Source organism: Tamandua tetradactyla, chromosome 1 (genome assembly GCF_023851605.1).
Source record: "Tamandua tetradactyla isolate mTamTet1 chromosome 1, mTamTet1.pri, whole genome shotgun sequence".
NCBI classification, from domain to species: domain Eukaryota; kingdom Metazoa; phylum Chordata; class Mammalia; order Pilosa; family Myrmecophagidae; genus Tamandua; species Tamandua tetradactyla.
This window is the reverse complement of record NC_135327.1, coordinates 223,565,027-223,590,773: the sequence shown is the minus strand read 5'-3', so window position 1 is coordinate 223,590,773 and position 25,747 is coordinate 223,565,027. Positions and strand designations below refer to the sequence as shown.

Here is a 25,747-nt window from a genome sequence, read left to right as displayed (position 1 = left end):
AGGGTTTCTCAAGTGAGAAGGCACATGGCGAACACAGTCACAGTTTTTCTCTCAGCTGGAAGGGCACGTGGTGAACACGGCGTCATCTACTAGCTTTCTCTCCTGGCTTCCTGTTTCATGAAGTTCCCTGGGAGGCATTTTCCTTCTTCATCTCCAAGGTCGCTGGCTTGTGGGCTCTCTGCTTCTCATGGCTATGTCGTTCTTCTCTGCTTTTTCTGAATCTCTCATTCCCCAGAACGTTTCCTCTTTTATAGGACTCCAGTAAACCAATCAAGACCTACCCAAATGGGTGGAGACATGTCACTCCTAATCCAGTTTAACAACCACTCTTGATTAAATCACATCTCCAGGGAGATGATCTGATTACAGTTTCAAACATACAGTATTGAATAGGAATTATTCTGCCTTTATGAAATGGGATTTTGATTAAAACATGGCTTTTCTAGGGTACATACATCCTTTCAAACTGGCACAACAGTGTTAATAGGAAACACTGTATGTATAGTGTGGAGTATATGGGATCTCTTTATTTTCTGCATGATTTTTTTTGTGAATCTACACCTTCTGTAATAAAAATAATAATTAAAAATCTAGAGATTATTTCAAGTCAACATATGGCTAAATATATGATTCTGTGTGTAATAGTCCTAATGAGTTTCAAAGAAAAACAATTTTGCACTATAGTAGTTCTTAACAGCTTGGAACTTGAAAAGTTAATGCCTGGGGCTTGGAAGTATTATTATATTTGGATGGTCAAGTGTATTTGTAAGGTACCTTTCAGGACAAGAAAGCATGGGGAATAGTAATAAATATGTGGTTTACAATAAAAACAGTTTTATTTAGTGGTATTTTAATAAGTAAAAACTATTTTGGATAGTTAAATAGAATGCCTGAAACCCTTTGTGACAGCCATGTTTGTAGTAACGCATGAATAAAGTAATAGTGAGCTGTACCAAGGTGACTGCTGTGGAAGGAGATGGGAAGGTCCTGATCCCTTACATGCAGGCAGCTGTTGAATTGAGGTATAAGTGCTGTATTTGAAGTCCAAAGTCATGTTAGCGTGCCTAGTTCTGTCAGTAGCTATGGGATCTTGAAAAAATTACTTAACCTTTTTGAATGTCAGTTATCTCATTCATAAAAATGGTACTCATACCCACCTCTCAGGTATGTATAATTTGGCAACAAATATGAAAACTATAAAGGGTGCTGTACAAATGTAATATAAAATGATAAATTGGTATGTAATGACTTAATAAATATTGATTCACACTTCGTTGACCCTTAAGGACAATAAATGGTAGTAGTGTCAGTAAATGAAGGAGGAAGTTAGAATGAGTGTGTAGATTTATAATTTTGGTTTGTTAGGTTTCAATAGACTAGTACTGGGATATCCTCTAGTTATATAGTGATTTGGCACCTGAAGCCTTCCTGATGAGATTTTAGACATTTTGACCTTGACTACATCTCTGTTGTTGAATATCAACTATGTGCCAGGCAGTTAGACTCTGAGTATAAAATGATGGCTTATGTTGTAATGGTAGGAACAGAAAAACAAGTCATTGTAAGTGCTTTGTATAAAGGATACTTAGAATGTTAGCTTAGAGAATATTTGATGAGTTTCTAATGGGGCTGTGTCGAGGGTATGGGGTTTAGATAGTGAGGGAAGATCTCTCTGAATGTGACCTTTAAGCTGCCAACTGAAGGATGAAAAGGAGCCAGTCAGTTGAAAGTTTGGGAGAAGATCATTCTGGACAGAACAATGGACAGCAACTGTCTTGTATATCTTATTCACCATTTTAATCTAACGTCTTATTAGAGTGATCAGCAAGAAGTGGGATAGCTATTATCATAATGATCTTTTTTCTTATTGTAGTGGAAAGGAAAATGTTCATAATAAGTGCCTGGCATATTTTAGATGCTTAATAAATGTTTGTATCCTTCCCTTCTTATTAAAGCTTACTATACTTTTTTGAAAGAATTCTTAATGTGGAAAGTTGCATACTATATCTCATTTTTGTTTGTTATTTAAACAAAAAAGAAGAAGCTTACTACTTTGTCATTTTATTCAATTATTTTTCTTAGTAGTAAAAGTTGAAAAAAAATTTTCTTGATGCATTAGCTCTCATTTGTTATAAAAAATAATTAGGTTCCTATAAGTCCTTGTTTATGAAGCAACTTCTAGGATGTTATGTTTATACTCAGTATAATGTACTCCAAAGTTCCTTATGCCAAACATCTTATTATAACAGTAAAAAAATTCTGTCATTCAGAAATATTTATTTTAAATGTTTAATGCTGCTCTTATTAAACAATAAGTACTTTCTAAACAAATGTACTTATTAAGGAACAAATGTACTTACTAAAGAATTTGTTTAAGTACATGTTTTTTGAATGTCCTCTTATTTTGGTGGGAAATACAAATTAGAGTTGCATATTATGAAGTTAGTTTTTTGTTGAAATATAAAAGAAGTATGAAAAAAGTGTTTTGTGTGTGAATATGTTTGCTTGCCCACTTTACAGAGTCAGGAGCCAAATGGAAATAACAGACATGGACTAGAGACTATATATGAGGTTCTCCATTTAAATGCTTTTATTTTTAATACATGCTTTCTTATTTTTAGGTCTAATTGCTTTCAAACTAGGAAATTCAGATATTTTCTCAGAAAGTAATTAGGAAATCTTTGTGCAATTCATTATTTTAACAGAGTGTCTCTGAGAGTCTTCCACAGAAGTATGTTACTCATTTATCTGGAGCCACAGATCAAAAAGGAAAAAATATATTAAATGGACAATTAGAAGGTAAAAACTGCATTTTATAAAAATTTTGTTTGACGGAATATTTATTTGATATACAAGCACTGGTGTTTTCTAATAGAAATCACCTATTAAATGCATAGTGTAGAAAAAAGAGAAGTAAAGTGGAGATAAGTTGTATATGATTAGAGAAGATGCCAACAACAGATTGAAAGTTATGAGTGTTCCCAAAGAAGTGAACTTAAGGACAGTCAGGAAATAAGGAAGAGGAAAGGCATAAAGATAGAAAGAAGAATGAATGAGAAGGGCAGAGAATACAGGGAGTAAATGAAGGAAAAGAATCCTAGTGCATAATGGAATGTGGTAAAATATATAAAAATTATTCTTTAGAAAAAGGAAGAACAGATTGTTAGAAATGCAAAATGAATGTAAAGTGAGATTCCTGTACCAAACTCAACCGAGAAGTAAAGTGGTAATTTCCCACTTAGGCTCTCTTCCCCACTGTTTGGAAGGCATTAATGATTGTGGCACCTGCTCATGCAAGGGCTATGTTTTATCTATCATGGAAAAATATGGCACATATGGCCAGCTGTAATTGTCTATAATGTTATTTAAAGTGTTGCTGCTTAATAGGATAGTATCACATAAACCAAAATAAGAGAATTGAAAGAAGAGGGCAGGTTCAGTTTTGGAGATTGCAAGGATGCTAAAGCCTAATAAAAAGTCCTTTATAAGTTTTTTTAAAAAAGGTTTTTATAATTTTATGATTTTTAATCCAGTCTCAGTTTTGGGGAAGTGATAGGGAAGAATTTAGTTTAAAAGAGTAAGTCAGAAATGTGGAAGCAGACTCATATGGACCAGAATGGCTCAGATTTTTATGAATCACCTGGGGACCTTGTTAAAATAAAAATGTAGATTCTGAATCAGTAGGTTTGAGATTTTGCCTTTCTAACAAGCTTCCAGGTGATGCCAGTGCTGCTGGTCCTGAGGCTACACTTTGAACAGAAAGGGTGTAGTGTTCCCCTTAAAAAACCTGGAAGAAGAGCCCTGGGATGGGTAGTAGTTCACATCATAACAGGCTTAAAGGCATTATTTTGCTTTGGTTTCTGAGCAAGTTGATAGATAGGGAGGAAGGGGCAAAAGAGATGAATAGAAATTATAGATGCAAGATACCACGGCTAAACAAGAGAAAAGTAATGGTGAGGATAACTCATAAAAAGCATGCAGAAGAGTATTACTCAAGACCACAGATCTAGAGATGACTCTTGAAGATCAGGAGGGAAGTTAGGGGTGGGAGGAAAAGGAGTTAGCAAGGTAATTTTGGAGTTAGTAGTGAGGAAACTTGAGAGAACTCACTTAAATGACTTTAGTATATTTTCCTGTGAAGAAGATTAGATACTTGTTGCTCAGGAGAATGGAAGCAGGAAGCAGGAGGGAGTGCTGGACTTGGGTAAACTTTAGCTACTCAGTTCTCTTCCTCTTCTCTGTCAGGCATCAAAGAAATATTGATGGTGTTAGTTATTCAAATGAGGTTAATTTTAATAGAAAAGGATTGGCTGTTTTTTTGTAAGGTAGGTAATTCTTTGGTAAGATGGCTGTTTCACAAAAATCCTTTAAAGGCTAGTGTTATATGCCAAAACAAACTAGTTTTGGTAATAAAAGAAATTATAGAATTCATTTCCTGAATACTGAAATTATTTCCCCTAACACTTTACTAAATTTATTAAAAGACCACTACACTGGTTGTAAATATAAAAGGTTATTAATATCTACTTCTGGCAATTAAATTTTTCCTTTTTGATAACCATATTTCAATGTTGAAAGGTCATTATACATTATTTCTTAGATGTGGTTTATATACCTTCTTGCATGAGTGGATCAAGAAACTTTAAGATGGCTGAGCTAGAGGATACAAGAAATGTAGGCATACCAGTAGCCCACATGGGTATGGAAAAAAATGAATATTTGTGTTCATTATTATTCTACAAGTATATATCCAGGCAGATCAATTCAGATCACTTTATTTCTCTGATGAGAAATGAATTATGCATGCAACTAAACTGTCATCATGAGTGCTTATTTTTTAAATTATGGAACCAATTGAAGAACATGAAATACGAAATACTTGTAGTATAATGGTATAAATGACCATGATGTATTGCATTCAAGATATGCTGTTGCATTCTGCCATCAGCTTTGACATTTATCCTCTCAAGATCTTGATTTACTCTTCTGATTAAGGATCACTTTTCTCCCCTTCAGTCAGCATGCTCATACTGGTATATGTGCATTTTTCTGTGTAAGTTGCAGTCATTTGATATATTATCTCACTTTTGGACGCTCAACTGCGTCCAACTATATTTCTATTTTTCTTCAGTATTTATAATGGATTCATATTTCTGTCACGTTGCTGCCCTAACTAAAAAATCCACATGTAAACTAAAGTAATCATTTTCAAAGCTAAGCATGAGAATTCAGCGCGATACTAACTCTGCATGAATGTGTGGCTTGGCTTTTATCATATTCACATGTACTTGATTACATATATTCCTTTTGCTTTTTAGATTCTCCTGAGAAATATCCTCATTTGCAGGTAATAACTTTCATATTTTCATCTTCAGTTATTAACTACAGATTGTATGAAATATATCTTATTTATTAATCATGTTATTTCAAAGTCCATCCAGCCTGTCATTGAAATGAAAGATTCTGCACCTAATAAAGCAGTAAGAATCAATGATGTTCAAGCATCCAAGTCAGGTAAATTTTGCAATATAAATGTAACTCTGGAAAGAAGTATGCTAAGATATTTGAAATGCTCACAGTCTTCTTTATCTGAATTCTTTTTTTTTTTTTTTTACAAATTTGATTGAAATACCTGACATAAATAATGCAGATATATTATTGTTGGTATTCATGTTTGAAAAAAATATTTACAATAAGAAAACGATTTTTTAAATGTAGGCTCTAACTTAGGTGTTTCTATGTTTTACACATCCTAAAATTCCCTGTTTAGAATCCCAATACTTAGGGATCCACAGAGGTTAATAATGGAACTCTTAAGATTCTTCTGGTATTTTAAAATGTTTGTTGAATTTTAACCTTTACCTAGGGTAAAGCTTCTCCTGTCAATTGTATTTTAATTATTTTATTTTAGTTTCTTTACACTAAAATTAGTATCTTAAGCCAATCAGATATTCTGATTAGCAGGCTGTGTGTGTGTGTGTGTGTGCATGTGTGTGTGCGTGCACACGCATGCATGTGTTGTTTGGTAAATACAAGCAAACACAATCACACATTCCATTAGCCATTAGACTTATGATATTAACCCATGCTCTCTGGAAAACTTCACTGTTTACTTATAAGAGAATGAGAGTGAAAATGGCGAATAATATCTTACTATTATTATAAAAATAGTTTTGACCTCTTGGACCCCTTGAATCAATCTGGGGACTCTAGGGATTCTCAGATCATGTTTTAGAACCATTGTTTTAAATCTTATTTAGTGTTCATGGATATGAAATGTTAATGGGGCCGTTGGTGATAAAATGGCCTTTACAGTTTCACTACTGCGTTTCTTGCTTTTTTCTTTCACTTTTCTTTAGAAGTTTAAACCTGATAGTTTAACATTTTATTAAGTGTACAGGCAGTTGTGTTTAAAAAAAGAAAAAATATTTTCGTTTTATATTCATTTCCTATATTATGGCACTCTGTACTCTTTGGATCTTGCATGGACCTAGACTTATCCTGTTTTTACATGGAAACAATTAGGTCATTTAAGGTTATCATTTCTCATTAAAATTAATCATGCCTATCCAAGGCTTAAAAGTTAAATTCTCATTATATTGGTGTATTCAGGAAAGACCATTGTGTTAAAGTAGTTTTTAATTTAAAATAATAAATTCATTAAACTTTTTTTAAAAACTCATGTTTTTGGAACATACATATAAATTTTGATAACACAAAAAATTATTTCCCTGATGAGTCTTAGTTTTTAATAAGTAAAACTCTTGTGGGAAACAAAATACGTAACAGAGATTGCTGAGTAAATCAAAGTAGGTAATCCTAAACAATAAAAATGTAGAAAATAATGAGAGGCAATGTTTAATTAAACTTATCTAAGTGAATGGCAAGTATAACACGTAAAATATAGTCAACCATGAAAAAGTAGTATGTTTTGTGAGAGAGGAGGTAACATAGGACTACTTTTCTGAAGAGAGAATTTGTGTAATAGTCAAATTTGTATTATTAATAAGTGAAAATTTTATTTTCAGATTTTTCAGATTGGGATTCTGTTAGTTTGACCCTCAATAATGAGATTTGCCAAACATCTGGGGATTTGAAAGCTGATGATAAATGTCCATTTGTATCACAGTCGATCACCAAAAATCAGTCAGCATCCACAGAATTTGGACAGATGACCTTAATAGATAAAGAAAAGTTTAATATTGGAGCTGTATTTCTATTGGGGGATTGTTCTCTCCATGACCTGTGTGAATCACAGCTATCAGACAAGAAAGAGAACAGAGAAGGTAATAAAGAAGCATAGAAAATTCAACCCTAGAGTACCTCTGTGTGGCTTCTATACTATAGTTCTGACTTAGAAAAATCATTTCATGACAAAATTTACTTTTGTGTTTACTCCCCTCATGCAGCCTACAAACCAAATAGAACTCCTTTTAAGCAAGGCATTTGCATTCATTAACTAAAACAATGTATAAATAACAAAATAGAATTAGTAGAAGGAATAATTTCATTCAGGTTAGTATTTAGCGAACACTTAAGAGTGCGCGACAGACTTGAATTATTCAGAACTTTGAGACTAGAAGGAAAAATGAGGTAGAAATCTACAGATTGTCTATTCGAACACAACGAGGTTTCTTAGCTTTATTTTTATAGCTCGGAATTCACAAATATTAGTTATAACTATATTCAAATATAACTTAAAAAGCACCTTCTAAAACCAAATATTAAATTATCTCTTGTATTTTCTATGATATACATTTTAGAACTGGCTTTCCTGGTGTTAATTAAAGTCAATGAGAATTTTCTGTGTAGCCTCTTCCTCAATTGTGTCCCCATAGCCTATCCCTTGCTTTATTATTGTTTCTAATGAATAGATTGTTTACAAGGAATATTAGTTTTAAGGAATGCTATCATTAAAAAAAAAAATGTATGGAAGATAAATTTTAGTTCTATTAGGGCACCCAGTCTATTGATTAATCTCATCGTATGTGTGTTCTGCTTTATGTACCAGTGAATTCAGTAACCTTAATTTAACAAATCATATGATCAGGTCTGTAGTAATAAATCATAGAAATTTTATTTTCCCTCTATAGTTTTGTTTTCCTTCCTTAACTGTCTAATTAACATTGTATTTTGCAAAAGATTCTCAGTTAATTCCTAGAGTATTGACTATAAGTATAAATCCAAAGTTATTTGTCTATGCAGGTGACCTCTGGCATCACTGAACTGTGGGTTCACCCTCCTCAGCAATCCCTGCATTTTAGACATATACCCACTCTGTGTGTGCTTCTTTCTTTGTGCTGCTGCTATCTCGGATGGTCTTGCCCCTTCCTGTTCTTTACCCCTTTAATCTGGCTAGCCTCTCTCTTTAAGTCTCAGCCCAGGCATTATCTCTAGAAAAGCCACCCATAGCTCCTTTTATCTGTACTCTCCGCCAGAAGGCTCCTTTCTCTTCCTCAATTGAGCTCTGGTGTCTGACACTTAGCAGGATCTCAATAAGTAATTATTGAATAAATTAAGTACTACTTATACGAAGATCTTGTCCCCCTTCAGTCTGGGAGCAAAGGGAACAGATATGTAAAAAATAATTGTGTTCACGGTAGTAAAGATACGCTAAGAAAATCTATAAAGTAGAAGAAAGCACCAAGGTAAGAGACACTAATTTATCCAGGAAAGATAGCTGTAATCCAGGAAGACTTCACATATAGTAGGCAGGGTCTTAAAAGATGAACAAAATTTGTGAGGCCGAATAGATAACGTATCATTTCAGAAAAACAGATGTAAACATTTCAGATACATAGGGAAGAGGTATACACTGCTAGAGGTGTAACAATTAGTAATTTTGGAAACCATGAATAATGAGGTTGCAAATGGATTTTTTAAGGTGTTCATGTTTTTTTAACCTGATGACATCTAGTGTCTCCCATATATATTATTGAACCATTTGTTGAAGTTGTGGATAATTATGAATATATTTATTGGAGAAATAAATATTCAGCTAAACTTCAAACTTAATTTATATTTTCAATTGTTAAAATGTTATTGTTTATTTTTATTAAAATTTTATCTTTTACCTAACTGTTCTAAGTAGTTCATTTTAACTAAATATATAGATTTGCCAGCAGAACCAGACTTGAAAATGATATCAGAGGAAGAGCAAGAAAGGCTTAATGGAAGAGAAAATAACCAGCCACAGGTATGTGAAAATTAAAATTCCTGGTATAATAGTTTTCTCTGCTTTGATAACTAATGTAGCCAAAGTGAAATTACATTTTGGACTAGATGTTAAAATCTATACACCAGGTATAATAGTTTTTTCTGCTTTGATAACTAATGTAGCCAAAGTGAAATTACATTTTGGACTAGATATTAAAATCTATACACCATAATTTAATATTCAATTTTTAAAACATTTTAACTCCTTAAAAAACTTAAATTATTCCTAGAATCTTTAGCAACTTATAGTAAAACTTTATCTTTGAAAGAAAAAGAGAATCACATCTTCCCAAATGAGGCTCTTGGTGTTAAAGTACAAATAATGACTTCTAATTTCTTCTACTTAGTGTCTTGCACCTATTTTATTTTAGTGTAGGAATAATCAGTATCTATTAAAAATTTTAAATCATTCCCATTAGTAGACAATAGAATGTATTAGATATGGACAGAAGATAATCTATGTACGTACACAGTGCTACTGTAGTATATAATTTGAATCAGAATTTAGGAATTTGCTTTTTCTTTCTGATTGATATTAAATGACCTGGTTCCTAACCATTTAAAATTTGCCTACTCTCCAATTACTAATCTGTAAAAAAAAAATCCTTACTTGCACTGTGGGGTCTCTCTATTCAAGACACGGTCAGGTGAAATCTTTTTAAAGTGAGGAATCCTTGGTAATATTAAAAATTATCTCCTATTTCAATTTTGGTAGTTATAAAATGAATTAAGCTTAGTCCAAACATAGAATTAATTGGGTTTGTTGCTTCATGTTTTTTTCATATTTTAGGTTAAGGCAAATTATTTTTTCACTTCTTAGTTACAATTCAGTTATTTGGGAGTAGCTAAACATAGATTAAGATTAAATTTTAATTATTTTCTAATTTTTCTTTGTCCATACTTGATTACTTAAGGATAAAATTGTTTTAAAAATGTGCACCCTGACAGAAAAGACATCTGAAAACCAAACCAATCAAATTAATCTTCCACTTTCGCATCTGCAAAAAATGTCTCAAGAACCAGAAATGAATGAGGAATGTGATAGAGAGGATTTGTCTTTATATTCAAGACTTCCTTTTATGCAAAAATATGAGGAAATGTGGATCAAGCAAGGCAAGTTAGAGTGGAAAAATAACTTAAAACTCATCGCAAATGAGTTAAAACGGAAGTTTGGTGAAATTTGTGAAAAATACAAAATTACTGCTTGTCCTAAGGAGGAGCCACCTCATGATAACGCTAAAGGAGTAAACTTAAAGGAAATGTCCTCTAATTTGACAAATAGTGTACTTGATCATGAGAAGAAAGATGCATTCGGAATGTCTATCTCTGTTGTATTCCAGGCATTTCCTGAACAAAGAGAACCCAGTCTTGAAAATGCCTTTCCATCTCATTTATATTCTGGGTCCCAGGAATGCACTTGCCAGTCAGCTTCTAAATGACAAAAAATGCAAGCCAAAACACCAAAAATTGGAAATTAGACATTGGACATGTACGTCAGTCTAATGATCCCCAAAGTCTTTTTGATTTGTGGCTTACTCACTCCAGTGAAATGAAATGTAGGATTCAAACAAAAAAGCAGTCTTTCCGCTGATATAAACACTTATGAGAAAACAAAACCAATGCAAGTCTTGTTCCAGAAGCCACTACATAATAATTGCAGTACTAATAACTATAAAACCATGGAACCTAAATTAGAAAATGTGAGTTCTTTGCCACTGTATAGTGACAAAACATCAAAAGTGTATCTAAATGAAGAATTACAGCAAGATATGCAAAGGTTTAAGAATGAGATAGGCATGTTACAAGTAGAGTTCCAGGCTTTGGAAAAAGAGAAAGTTCAACTTCAAAAAGAGGTAGAGGTTCATTTGTTGCTACTCTTTGTTGTTTCTCCTTATCAATTATTTGATCCATTTTGATTTTCTCCTTATAAAAAGCATGTGTATAAAATGGGGTTGTGTAAATATGTAATTGTGTAGAAATGGATGGTTTCTACAATCTAGAAAAGAGGAGTTCAGGAAAAGATTCTCATAATTTGTGTCTTCTAAGTGGCATATGAACTGGAAAACTAATTTAGCCAGATACTATGTGACTTTTTGAACCAGGATAAGCAGTAAGGAAATTGCCAAAAAGAAAATAATAAGCTTTAAGTACCCCCCACCATCTAATTGGCTTAAAAATACATTTATTTAGATAATAAAATAAAAAGGAAGCAGTGACTGAGAGAAGAAATACAAAAATATACCTAACCTTGATCTTGAGAGTTGTAACAAATATTACAGCTAAACTAATGTATTTATTGTACTTTTTTTTTTTATTAACGGAAAGAAAAAAAGAATTAACACAACATTTAGAAATCATACCATTCTACATATGCACTCTTTTAACATGATTACTTTACAATTAGGTATTATTGTAATGTCCATTTTTGAGTTTTTGTATCTAGTCCTGTTGCACAGTCTGTATCCCTTCAGCTTCAATTACCCATTATCTTACCCTGTTTCTAACTACTGCTGGACTCTGTTACCAATGACATATTTCAAGTTTATTCTCGAATGTCCGTTCACATCAGTGGGACCATACAGTATTTGTCCTTTAGTTTTTGGCTGGACTCACTCAGCATAATATTCTCTAGGTCCATCCATGTTATTACATGCTTCATAAGTTTATCTTGTCTTAAAGCTGCATAATATTCCATCCTATGTATACACCACAGTTTGTTTAGCCATTCTTCTGTTGATGGACATTTTGGCTGTTTCCATCTCTTTGCAATTGTAAATAACGCTGCTATAAACATTGGTGTGCAAATGTCCGTTTGTGTCTTTGCCGTTAAGTCCTTTGAGTAGATATTGCTGGGTCGTATGGCAATTCTATATTCAGCTTTTTGAGGAACCGCCAAACTGCCTTCCACAGTGGTTGCACCATTTGACATTCCCACCAACAGTGGATAAGTGTGCCTCTTTCTCCACATCCTCTCCAGCACTTGTCATTTTCTGTTTTGTTGATAATGGCCATTCTGGTGGGTGTGAGATGATATCTCATTGTGGTTTTGATTTGCATTTCTCTAATGGCCAGGGACATTGAGCATCTCTTCATGTGCCTTTTGGCCATTTGTATTTCCTCTTCTGAGAGGTGTCTGTTCAAGTCTTTTTCCCATTTTGTAATTGGGTTGGCTGTCTTTTTGTTGTTGAGTTGAACAATCTCTTTATAAATTCTGGATACTAGACCTTTATCTGATATGTCATTTCCAAATATTATCTCCCATTGTGTAGGCTGTCTTTCTACTTTCTTGATGAAGTTCTTTGATGCACAAAAGTGTTTAATTTTGGGCTCCCATTTATTTATTTCCTTCTTCAGTGCTCTTGCTTTAGGTTTAAGGTCCATAAAACCGCCTCCAGTTGTAAGATTCATAAGATATCTCCCAACATTTTCCTCTAACTGTTTTATGGTCTTAGACCTAATGTTTAGATCTTTGATCCATTTTGAGTTAACTTTTGTATAATGTGTGAGATACGGGTCTTCTTTCATTCTTTTACATATGGATATCCAGTTCTCTAGGCACCATTTATTGAAGAGACTGTTCTGTCCCAGGTGAGTTGGCTTGACTGCCTTATCAAAGATCAAATGTCCATAGATGAGAGGGTCTATATCTGAGCACTCTATTCGATTCCATTGGTCAATATATCTATCCTTATGCCAATACCATGCTGTTTTGACCACTGTGGCTTCATAATATGCCTTAAAGTCCGGCATCGCGAAACCTCCAGCTTCGTTTTTTTTCCTCAAGATGTTTTTAGCAATTCGGGGCACCCTGCCCTTCCAGATAAATTTGCTTATTGGTTTTTCTATTTCTGAAAAATAAGTTGTTGGGATTTTGATTGGTATTGCATTGAATCTGTAGATCAGTTTAGGTAGGATTGACATCTTAATTATGTTTAGTCTTCTAATCCATGAACACGGTATGCCCTTCCATCTATTTAGGTCTTCTGTGATTTCTTTTAGCAGTTTTTTGTAGTTTTCTTTATATAGGTTTTTTGTCTCTTTGGTTAAATTTATTCCTAAGTATTTTATTCTTTTAGTTGCGATTGTAAATGGGATTCGTTTCTTGATTTCCCCTTCAGCTTGTTCATTACTAGTGTATAGAAAAGCTACAGATTTTTGAATGTTGATCTTGTAGCCTGCTACTTTGCTGTACTCATTTATTAGCTCTAGTAATTTTGTTCTGGATTTTTCTGGGTTTTCTACGTATAGTATCATATCGTCTGCAAACAGTGATAGTTTTACTTCTTCCTTTCCAATTTTGATGCCTTGTATTTCTTTTTCTTGTCTAATTGCTTTGGCTAGAACTTCCAACACAATTTTGAATAATAGTGGTGATATTGGACATCCTTGTCTTGTTCCTGATCTTAGGGGGAAAGTTTTCAATTTTTCCCCATTGAGGATGATATTAGCTGTGGGTTTTTCATATATTCCCTCTATCATTTTAAGGAAGTTCCCTTGTATTCCTATCTCTTGAAGTATTTTCAACAGGAAAGGATGTTGAATCTTGTCAAATGTCTTCTCTGCATCAATTGAGATGATCATGTGATTTTTCTGCTTTGATTTGTTGATGTGGTGTATTGCATTAATTGATTTTCTTATGTTGAACCATCCTTGCATACCTGGGATGAATCCTACTTGGTCATGATGTAAAATTCTTTTAATGTGTTGTTGGATACGATTTGCTAGAATTTTATTGAGGATTTTTGCATCTATATTCATTAGAGAGATTGGTCTATAGTTTTCTTTTTTTGTAATATCTTTGCCTGGTTTTGGTATGAGGGTGATGTTGGCTTCATAGAATGAATTAGATAGTTTTCCCTCCACTTCGATTATTTTGAAGAGTTTGAGGAGAGTTGGTACTAATTCTTTCTGGAATGTTTGATAGAATTCACATGTGAAGCCGTCTGGTCCTGGACTTTTCTTTTTAGGGAGCTTTTGAATGACTAATTCAATCTCTTTACTTGTGATTGGTTTGTTGAGGTCATTTATTTCTTCTTGAGTCAAAGTTGGTTGTTCATGTCTTTCCAGGAACCCGTCCATTTCGTCTAAATTGTTGTATTTATTAGCGTAAAGTTGTTCATAGTATCCTGTTATTACCTCCTTTATTTCTGTGAGGTCAGTAGTTATGTCTCCTCTTCCATTTCTGATCTTATTTATTTGCATCCTCTCTCTTCTTCTTTTTGTCAATCTTGCTAAGGGCCCATCAATCTTACTGATTTTCTCATAGAACCAACTTCTGGTCTTATTGATTTTCTCTATTGTTTTCATGTTTTCAATTTCATTTATTTCTGCTCTAATCTTTGTTATTTCTTTCCTTTTGCTTGCTTTGGAATTAGTTTGCTGTTCTTTCTCCAGTTCTTCCAAGTGGACAGTTAATTCCTGCATTTTTGCCTTTTCTTCTTTTCTGATAAAGGCATTTAGTGCAATAAATTTCCCTCTTAGCACTGCCTTTGCTGCGTCCCATAAGTTTTGATATGTTGTGTTTTCATTTTCATTCGCCTCTAGGTATTTACTAATTTCTCTTGCAATTTCTTCTTTGACCCACTTGTTGTTTAAGAGTGTGTTGTTGAGCCTCCATGTATTTGTGAATTTTCTGGCACTCCGCCTATTGTTGATTTCCTACTTCATTCCTTTATGATCTGAGAAAGTGTTGTGTATGATTTCAATCTTTTTAAATTTGTTAAGACTTGCTTTGTGACCCAGCATATGGTCTATCTTTGAGAATGATCCATGAGCACTTGAGAAAAAGGTGTATCCTGCTGTTGTGGGATGTAATGTCCTATAAATGTCTGTTAAGTCTAGCTCATTTATAGTAATATTCAGATTCTCTATTTCTTTATTGATCCTCTGTCTAGATGTTCTGTCCATTGATGAGAGTGGTGAATTGAAGTCTCCAACTATTATGGTATATGTGTCTATTTCCCTTTTCAGTGTTTGCAGTGTATTCCTCGCGTATTTTGGGGCATTCTGGTTCGGTGCATAAATATTTATGATTGTTATGTCTTCTTGTTTAATTGTTCCCTTTATTAGTATATAGTGTCCTTCTTTGTCTCTTTTAACTGTTTTACATTTGAAGTCTAATTTGTTGGATATTAGTATAGCCACTCCTGCTCTTTTCTGGTTGTTATTTGCATGAAATATCTTTTCCCAACCTTCCACTTTCAACCTATATTTATCTTTGGGTCTAAGATGTGTTTCCTGTAGACAGCATATAGAAGGATCCTGTTTTTTAATCCATTCTGCCAGTCTATGTCTTTTGATTGGGGAATTCAGTCCATTAACATTTAGAGTTATTACTGTTTGGATAATATTTTCCTCTACCATTTTGCCTTTTGTATTATATATATCATATCTGACTTTCCTTCTTTCTACACTCTTCTCCATGCCTCTCTCTTCTGTCTTTTTGTATCTGACTCTAGTGCTCCCTTTAGTATTTCTTGCAGAGCTGGTCTCTTGGTCACAAATTCTCTCAGTGACTTTTTGCCTGAGAATGTTTTAATTTCTCCCTCATTTTTGAAGGACAATTTTGCTGGATATAGGAGTCTTGGTTGGCAGTTTTTCACTTTTAGTAACTTAAATATATCATCCCACTGTCTTCTAGCTTCCATGGTTTCTGCTGAGAAATCTACACATAGTCTTATGGATTTCCCTTGTATGTGATGGAATGCTTCTCTCTCGCTGCTTTCAAGATCCTCTCTTTCTCTTTGACCTCTGACATTCTAACTAGTAAGTGTCTTGGGGAACGCCTATTTGGGTCTAATCTCTTTGGGGTACGCTGCACTTCTTGGATCTGTAATTTTAGGTCTTTTATAAGAGTTGGGAAATTTTCAGTGATAATTTCTTCCATTAGTTTTTCTCCTCCTTTTCCCTTCTCTTCTCCTTCTGGGACACCCACAACACGTATATTTGTGCGGTTCACATTGTCCTTGAGTTCCCTGATACCCTGTTCAAATTTTTCCATTTTTTCCGGATAGTTTCTGTTTCTTTTTGGAATTCAGATGTTCCATCCTCCAAATCACTAATTCTATCTTCTGTCTCTTTAAATCTATCATTGTAGGTATCCATTGTTTTTTCCATCTTTTCTACTTTATCCTTCACTTCCATAAGCTCTGTGATTTGTTTTTTCAGTTTTTCTATTTCTTCTTTTTGATCAGCCCATGTCTTCTTCATGTCCTCCCTCAATTTATCGATTTCGTTTTTGAAGAGGTTTTCCATTTCTGTTCGTATATTCAGCATTAGTTGTTTCAGCTCCAGTATCTCATTTGAACTATTGGTTTGTTCCTTTGACTGGGCCATATTTTCAATTTTCTGAGCGTGATCCGTTATCTTCTGCTGGCGTCTGGGCATTTAGTCAGATTTCCCTGGGTGTTGGACCCCACAGGTTGAAAGATTTTTCTGTGAAATCTCTGGGTTCTGTTTTTCTTATCCTGCCCAGTAGGTGGCGCTCGTGGCACACATTTGTCTACGGGTTCCCCCGTGAAAGTTGCTGTGAGTCCTTTATCTCTGGAAAACTCTCGCCGTAGGGAAGGTTCGGCAGCCGAAGCGTCGTGGAAGAGTGCCAGCTGACCCGGGGGTCCGAACGCAGGGAGGGTCGCCGACCGCCGCAGCACGGGAGAGCGCCCGACCGAATTTCCTAGTCGGCCCGGGGCAGCAAGCATGGCGGGAGGGCGCCAGCTGTTGCAGCCCAGGAGAGTGCACTGTTCCCAGCTGGACCGGGGAGTCACGTGTTTGGAAGGGACCCCCCAGTCACCGTTCTCCGTGGCCTGGGAATTTCCGACCCAACTCTCTCAGTTGGTCCGGGGGCCTTGCATGGTGGGGGCGCCAGCCACCGCGGCCCAAGGGGACCGCCTGCCCAATTCTGCCAGCTGGCCTGGGAAGGAGGAAGGGAGGGACTCTGGCCGCTTGCCGTCTCGCCCGGGAAAGCCCGCACCCCTCGGTGATCTCACCGGAGCTGGTTCTCCCAGACAGTCAGCCGTTCCAGGATGGGGTACGCCGTCCCTTTGATCTCCGTCGTGGCTCTGGGAGCTGCTCTGTATCGTCTCCAGTACCCCAGTAGCTGTTCTGGAGGAGGAAAGGTGAGGGTGGCAAGGCTGTTGAGGCCGGTGGCGGAGGAGCCGGTGAAGGTGGAAGAGGGCACGGTGGTGGTTGGAGAGCCGCCGGAACCGGAGGGGGACGAGGGGAGAAGAGGGCGGGCGGGCCGGCTGCTGCGGGGCGTTGGCGCCATGCGCCGGGCCGGCGGACAAAGAGGGGAGAGGAGGGCGGGCGGGCCGGCTGCTGCGGGGCGTGGGCGCTGTGCGGCGGTCCGGCGAACAAAGAGGGGAGAGGAGGGCGGGCGGGCCGGCTGCTGCGGGGCGTCTGTACATTTGTTTTTGCAGGTTTAGCTGCTTCATTCCACCCTTTGGGTTTTTTTGATTCCAACATGACCACTTTGAGATATTTTTCATAATAAGTTTATAAGCTTTCACATATTTCTTTTTATCACTACTCAAAGATTTCTAATGAGTTAGATCTATACATTAAGTTGTTCAATAAAGTTGAGTAGAAGTTTTGAGGTGTATTATTTGTCGTATAGGTAGCATAAACTCAGTAAAAAAATTAGTACTTAAAATTAGAAAGCTGAGTTTTAGGGGCATTGAGTTTTTTTGTTTGTTTGTTTTTGGCGGGGGAAGGAGGGCGGTGCGTGTACGGAAAATGATCCTGGGTGAGTTTTAAAGCTAGGCAAAACTCTGGATGTATTCTTCTTTAAAGGAAAAAGAAGTTGAAACCCTCCTTTAGGGGACAGTAAATTGAATTTGCCAAAGTCATACTTTTAATTTATCTGATGAAGGTATATGACTCAGCATTATAGAATTGTGTCATCTAATTTAGTGACATATAAAATGTTAGGTAATGATGCTTTAGGAGCTTTGCGTGATCATTTACCTTTCCGAGTTTTACTCCTGGTAGCGATAGATAATGATGCTGCAGTAGATAAATACTTATACACCCTTCAGGTAAAAAGCTTTTTTGTAAATTTGAAACTTGAGAACATTGTTCGTTTTCCAAAACCCCACCCTTAACAGTTCAACAGCTTTGCTCTGCTTCTTGTGCTGTGGGGAACTTTGCCTCCTATATTTCAGTGTGCAACTTCACTTTTTTTTTATGTCTCCAGGATCCAAATGAAAAGAATTGTAAAAGGCGTGGGAGAAAGAAAAATACAGTGTGGATAGGGGAAAGTTCCCTTTCTTTCGCTGAAGCCCACGATGCCATTTCCTCTAGATCTGGCTTTTTAATGCAAAGTCCAGGTTGATAAAGGCAGAAATGACAAATTTTGTACTTTTAATTTTTCTGTCTCTGCTAAGTCAAATGAAGATAATGTTAGTGACAGGAAGATGTAAATAGGAACCCAGAATTAAGAAAAGCCTTTTTGAAATTTTGGGAAATTCTGCTTCTTTCACTTATATAGAAATGAAAAGAGTTTACAAAAATTTCAATGACCTAATAAAATTAAAGTAAGCACCAAAATATTTTTATTGATTAAAATCATGGCACTGAAATTTGAGTCAAATAAGAGTAAAGAAAGCAAAGTAGTTTTTATTGAATGTAGTAATGACAATTATTCTAAGAACCATGCTTTTGTTAAAGGTTGAAGAAGAAAGGGAAGAGCACAAAAGAAGTGAAATGAAAGTATCAGAAACCTTGTGTACTGCTGCTGTTGAAGATGGTGATGATGGATTAATTGAACAAAGAAAGAGTGGAAAAACTGATAGTCAGCAATTTCCTGTTAAGGATAATAACTCTAATAGGTAAATCTAAACATTTACCAGTTGGTATTATTGTTTTGCTATAAAACTAATTCTAATTTGGGCTAAAATTCAAGATTAATAAGTTTTGTAGATTTATGAGGGATATTCAACTTTGTTAATCAGAAAAACACAAATTAACCCATAAATGAAAACCATTTTTTACAATCATATTGAGAAATATTTTATTAAAAAATAATAGCAGGAGTTGGAAACTGTGAGGAAAAAGATATGCTCTTACTCTATTGATATATAAAATAGGGAAATCCTTTTTGAAAGGTAGTTTTATAGTATGTATCAGACGTTTAAGCATGCCATTTCTTTAATTCTACAACCTTACTTCTGGAACTGGATCCTACAGAAAAAGATGCACTTGTGCAAACACACGCAGACACAGGTGAAGTGTATTATATGTTAAAGTAATAAATATGTTGTATATATTAAGAATATATAATATCCATTTATATACCTCAAGGATATTTACATAAATATGTTACATATATACACACATATAGGTGAAAAATAATTATTATGTCATTGTCAGTCAAAAAGCTGGAGATAGTCTAACTACCCATCAAAAAGGAAATGTTTCCGTATCCATAAAATAATGTATTAGGCAGGCATTTTAAAAAATGAGGTAGATTGACAATGTACTGATTCTTTTTCATAATTAAAATATATTTAAGTATTTAGCTTCGTGACATGTCTTGAGCAAGCGTTTGTTAGAATGTTTGTAATATCTACTCAGTTGCAAAAGGAAGCAGCATGCCTCACTGGTCCTACCTTGTGGCAACAAAATTGCTAGTTATTAGATTTTTGTTTTTTTTTGTTTCCCATGCCTTGGTGCTCTAAGTTTAAACTGCGTATTGCTGAGGGATTGCACATGGCAACTTGTCTCATCTTCCATATAAACATTCAGTATATTGGGTAACAACTCTAGTAAAGCACATTTTTGATCTGCTAAAGCAGGGGTTAGCAAAAGTTTTCTGTAAAGGGCCAGATAGTAAATGTTTTAGGCTTTGTGGGCCACATATGATCTCTGTTGTTGTAGTGCAAAATCAGCCAGGAGCACTAAGTAAATGAATTGGCTGTGTTTTTCTCAGACGTTAGTGGCCTTGATATCTCCAATGCCCACAGGCTATAGTTTACAAAGTGCTTCTAATGCAGTAGATCTTCCTTTAAAAGGAACCCTGCAGGCCTGCCATCACTCCTCCTTTTAAAAGATATATTTCAGTATGTACCACACCATACTTTTAAACAATGACTTCATATTGCATGATTTACAAAAATCTCAGTTTACAAAATAAGATTTTTTTCTGCATTTCCCCCTTTTCATTCTTTTTCAGAATTCAGTATTTAAATCTGACTAATTATTTTATATATTTGGCTAGTTATCCTAGAGTTAGAGGATTTTCATCAAGCAGGAAATACTGCCCTTGAAACTTTTAGTGTTTTTGTGGTCTTATAAATAGAAGCAGAATGATAGCCAGGTTATATTACTGTTATATAGCTAGGACATTTTAGCACTATAATTTTATGATTTTTTTAATTTAGTGCTCTGGTCTGGCATTATTTTTAGCCATTTAGTGCTGCACATGATCAATTAAAAAAAAACTTAAAAATGTCATAAAAGTACTAAGTAAATATTATGTAAGGATTTCAAGCTACAAGTAAATGAAAAAAAGAAAATTAGATTGTTCACCATTATGCTAAGATGTTTTTGACAGAATTGTCTGTACTCTCCAACTCAGTAATTTCCCTTCCATTCACTTCTCTTTTTTGTTTTTAAATTAGAAAAATTCTGGGTCTACAGAACAGTTATGTATAAAATATAGGATTCCCATATGCCATTCCATTATTAATACCCTGCATTGGTATGGTATATCTGTTAGAATTAATGAATGGACATTTTTAAACTTTCTTATTGTATAACATATATACAAAGCAAGGAAATAAAACAATAGTTTTCAAAGCATTCTTCAACAAGTAATTACAGGACAGATCCCAGAGTTTGTTGTGGGCTGCCATATTATCCTCACAAATTTTTCCTTCTCGCTGCTCCAGAATATAGGAGGCTAGAAGGCATCAATATTTTTTTATCATCACAATCGATTTTTTTTTTCTTTTTTGTGACAAATAACATATATACAAAAAAGCAATGAATTTCAAAGCACAACACCACAATTAGTTGTAGAACATTTTTCAGAGTTTCACCCCTGGATGTCATGTCCCACATAAGGGGAAAGGCAGTGGTTTCACTTGTAGAGCCAGGCATAGAGAGAGGCCACATCTGAGCAATAGAATAGTTCCTTTGGAGATGACTCTTAGGCATACCTATAGGTAGGCTAAGCAATAAACAGAAGCTTCACAACAGCAAGATCAAGGGTTTCCCCGGTGGTAGAGTTTAATAGGTTCGTATTTTTTATCCCATCCCTTAAGGGACTTTGCCAATATTCTTTTTTAAAAATATTGTTTTTGCTGTGTTAACATACTAATGTGCATTCTTAACATACAAACATTCCATACTTGGTGTACAGTCATTGGCTCACAGTATCATCACATAGTTATATATTCATCACCATGATCATTTTTTGAACATTTGCATCACTCCAGAAAGAGAATAAAAAGAAAAAACTCATACATACCATACCCCTTACCCCTCCCTCTAATTGACCACTAGTATTTCCATCTACCCAATTATTTTTAACTTTTGTCCCCTGTAGTTTTTGTTATCTGTATTTTTTACTCGTCTGTCCATACCCTTGGTAAAAGGAGCACAGACACAAGATTTTCACAGTCACACAGTCACATTATAAAAGCTATATCATTATACAGTCACCTTCGACAAACAAAGCTGTTGAAACACAGCTCTACAGTTTTAGGTACTTCCCTTTAGCCACTCCAAAACACCATAAACTTAAGTAGTATATCTCTATAATGCTTAAGAATAACCTCCAGGATAACCTCTTGACTCTATTTGAAATGTCTGAACCACTGAAACTTTATTTCATCTCATTTCTCTCTTTCCCCTTTTGGTCAAGAAGGCTTTCTCAGTCTCTTGATGCTGGGTCCCAGCTTATCCCGGGAGTTCTGTCCCTGCTGAGTTGACTTTGCCAATACTTTTTTATTAATATACTTTGAGATATATCCAGGCATTACATTAAGCTATGCAATATTAAAGACTCTCATTCTTATTCTGGGTTCCCTATGTTTGGATTATTTAATGATCTGTGCAGACAGGTTGAGTTAGATAATGTCTACAGGAAACTTAAGTTCTGGACAAAATAAATCTTTCTTCCTTTGATCTAAAAGAGTAGGTGAAGTTCTAAAATACAGGCAATGTCTTCTTTACCCTTGTATTCTGAATTACCAGAATCCTGACCTGATCGGCTTGGTTTTTATTTCCAAATACCAGCTTATACATATATAAAACAGCCCCTCAAAATCCAGAAATAACAATCACACTTCTCTGGACTAAATTTGACTGCTGTAAAGCTTATAATTTAGGCCCCAATTTTCTTAAAAGTGCTTTCTAAAGGAGGTCATACAATATGTGCTCTTTTGTTTCTGGCTTATATTGCCTCACCAAATGTCCCACAGGTTCATTCACATCGTTGCTTGCCTCACAGCTTCATTCCTTTTTGTAGCAGCACAATGTTTGATCATATGTATGCAGTATCGTTTGCCAGTCTACTTCTTAGTCAATGCATCTTTCAGCCATGACCAGTAAACGCTTTGGTGTAAAGTTTAGGAAGCTACCTACTATTATGAATTCTTAAAGATATTTCCCTACATTTTCTTATAAGATCTTTATGGTACTAGTACTTATATTTAGGTGTTTGATCCAGGTTGAGTTAATTTTTTATAGGGGGTAAGGTAACGGTCCTCTTTCATTTTTTTTGGCTATTGAAATCCAGTTCTCCCATGCCCATTTATTGAGAAGACTATTTTGTCCCAATTCAGTGGATTTTGGGACCTTGTCAAAAATCGGTTGTCCAGATGAGTAAAAAGTATGGATAACAAATAACAAATAATAGGGGGAACAAATGTTAAAATAAATTGAATAGATTGAAATACTAGTGGTCAATGAGAGGAAGGGGTAAGAGGTGTGGCATGTATGAGTTTTTTCTTTTTTTTTTTTTTATTTCTTTTGCTGGAGAGATGCAAATGTTAAAAAAAATGATCATGGTGATGAATACACAAGTATGTGATAATATCATGAGCCATTGATTGTAACCATGACAAGAATGTTTGTATGTCAAGATGTCAGTATGTTTGTTTGTTTACAATAAAAATATTAAAAAAAAAAGAATAAACCCTTAAAAAAATCAGTTGTTCATAAATTTGGTGGTCCATTTCTGCACTCTTGATTCAATTCCATTGGTCAACACTTCTATCTTTGTGCCAGTATATGCTGTTTGGACCACTGTGGCTTTATAACAGGTTTTTAAAATCAAGGATTATTAATCCTCCCATTTTGTTGTTCTTTTTTAGAATGCTTTTAGTTATTCAGGGTTTCTTTCCCTTCCAAATGAAATTAGTAACTAGCTTTTCCAAGTCTTCAAAGTAGGTTGTTGTAATTTTGATTGGTACTGCATTGAATCTGTAGATCAATTTGGGTAGAATTAATGTCTTAATTACATTTAATCTTCCTATCCGTGAGCATAGAATGTCTTTCCACTTATTTAGATCTTCTTTGATTTCTTTTGGCATGTTATATAGTTCTTTCTGTACAAGACCTTTACATCCCTATTTAAGTAAACCCTTGGTTCTTTTAGTTGCTATTTTGAGTGGAATTTTTTCCTTAATTGCTTCCTTGGTTAGGTCTTTGCTTGAGTATAGAAACATTGCTGATTTTTGCATGCCAATTTTATAATCTGCCACCTTGCTGAATTTGTTAGCTCAGGTAACTTTGTTGTAGATTTCTCAGGATTTTCCAAGTTTATGATCATGTCGTGACAAATAATGAAAGTTTTACTTCTTCCTTTCCAATATGGATACCTTTTATTTCTTTTTCCTGCCTGATTGCTCTAGCTAGAACTTCTAGTGCAGTGTTTAATAATATTGGTGACAGAGGGCATCCTTGTTTCCTTCCCAGTCTTAGGGGGAACCTTTCAGCTTCTCAGCATTATGATGTTGGCTATGGTTTTTTAATATATGCCTTTTACAGGTTGAGGAAATTGCCTTTGATTCCTACCTTTTGAAGTGTTTTTAGCAGAAAAGGATATTGAATTTTTTCCAATACTTTTTCAGCATCAGTTGAGATGATAATTTGATTTTTCCTTTTCAATTTGTTAATGTGCTATATTATAGTAACTGACTTTCTTGTGTTGAGCCATCCTTGCATTCTTGGTATAAACTTCACTTGGTCATGGTATATAATTCTTTTAATGTGCTGTTGGGTTTGATTTGCTAGTATTTTGTTGAGAATTTTCACATCTAAATTCATTAGGGAGATTGTTCTGTAGTTTTCCTTTCTTGTAGCATCTGCACCTGGTTTTGGTGTTAAATTGATGTTAGCTTCATAAAATGAGTTAGGTAGTATTCATTTTTCCTAAATGTTTTGGAAAAGTTTGGGCAGGATTGCTATTAGTTCTTTTTGGGATGTTCAGTAAAATTTCTCTATGAAGCCATCTGGTCCTGGGCTTTTCTTTGTAGGAAGGTTTTTTTTTGTTGTTCTATGTAATGTTTTTTTTTTTTTAATTTTTCCTAATAAAACTAATCAACATACAATATGAACATTCTTTTTTTTTCTTTTTTCCATCACATAACTGTATATTCATCATCATGATCATTTCTTTGAACATTTGCATCAATTCAGAAAAAGAAATAAAAAGAAAACTGAAAAAAATTCATACATACCATACCCCTTGCCCCTCCTTTCATTGATCACTAGCATTTCAATCTACTAAATTTATTTTAACATTTGTTCCCCCTATTATTTATTTATTTTTAATGTATTGCTCATCTGTCCGTAAGGTAGATAAAAGAAGCATCAGATAGAAGGTTTTCACAATCACATGGTCACATTGCAAAAGCAATATCATTATACAGTCATCTTTAGGAAACATGGCTACTGGAACACAGCTCTAGATTTTCAGGCAGTTCCCTCCAGCCTCTCTCTTCCACCTTAACTAAAAAGGTGATGTCTATTTAATGCATAAGAATAACCTCCAGGATAGCCTCTCAACTCTGTCTGGGATCTCTCAGCCATTGACACCTTATTTTGTCTCATTTCTCTCTTCCGCCTTTCAGTCCAGAAGATTTTCTCAATCCCTGTAGGAAGATTTTTGATGATTGATTGAATCTCTTTACTTGTCCTTGATTTGTTGAGATCTTCTGTTTCTTCTTGAGTCAGTGTAGCAGTTTGTGCATTTCTAGGAATTTGTCCATTTCATCTAAGTTGTCTAGTTTGTTGACATATAGTTGTCCATGATATCCTCTTATGATTTTTCTTATTTCTTTGAGGTCTGTGATAATGACCCCTCCCTCTTATTGCTGATTTTGTTTATTTGCATACTTTCTTTTTTTCTTTGCCAGTCTTGCTAGTGGCCCCATCAGTTTTGTTGACTTTCTCAAAGAACCAACTTTTGGTTTTATTGATTCGTGTATTTTTTTGTTCTCCCATTAATTTAACTCTGTTTTAATTTCTATTTCTCTTCTTCTCTTTGCTTTGAGGTTAGTTTGCTGTTCTTTCTCAAGTTCCTCCA

General features: G+C 34.8%; 1 protein-coding gene across 12 annotated transcripts in view; it reads left to right on the top strand.

The window, feature by feature from the left end:
* ANKRD26 (ankyrin repeat domain containing 26) overlaps positions 1-25,747 on the top strand; it is a 1,272,391-nt gene that overhangs the window by 70,125 nt on the left and 1,176,519 nt on the right. For 10 of the 12 annotated variants that reach the window (XM_077153143.1, XM_077153152.1, XM_077153089.1 and 7 more), the window contains 7 exons: positions 2,706-2,799; positions 4,601-4,699; positions 5,319-5,347; positions 5,433-5,514; positions 7,029-7,286; positions 9,114-9,196; positions 18,880-19,040. In XM_077153143.1, coding sequence (XP_077009258.1) covers positions 2,706-2,799; positions 4,601-4,699; positions 5,319-5,347; positions 5,433-5,514; positions 7,029-7,286; positions 9,114-9,196; positions 18,880-19,040 — 806 coding nt within the window. The remainder of the gene's footprint in view (positions 1-2,705; positions 2,800-4,600; positions 4,700-5,318; positions 5,348-5,432; positions 5,515-7,028; positions 7,287-9,113; positions 9,197-18,879; positions 19,041-25,747) is intronic. The other 2 variants (XM_077153134.1, XM_077153096.1) reach the window with 2 other exon arrangements.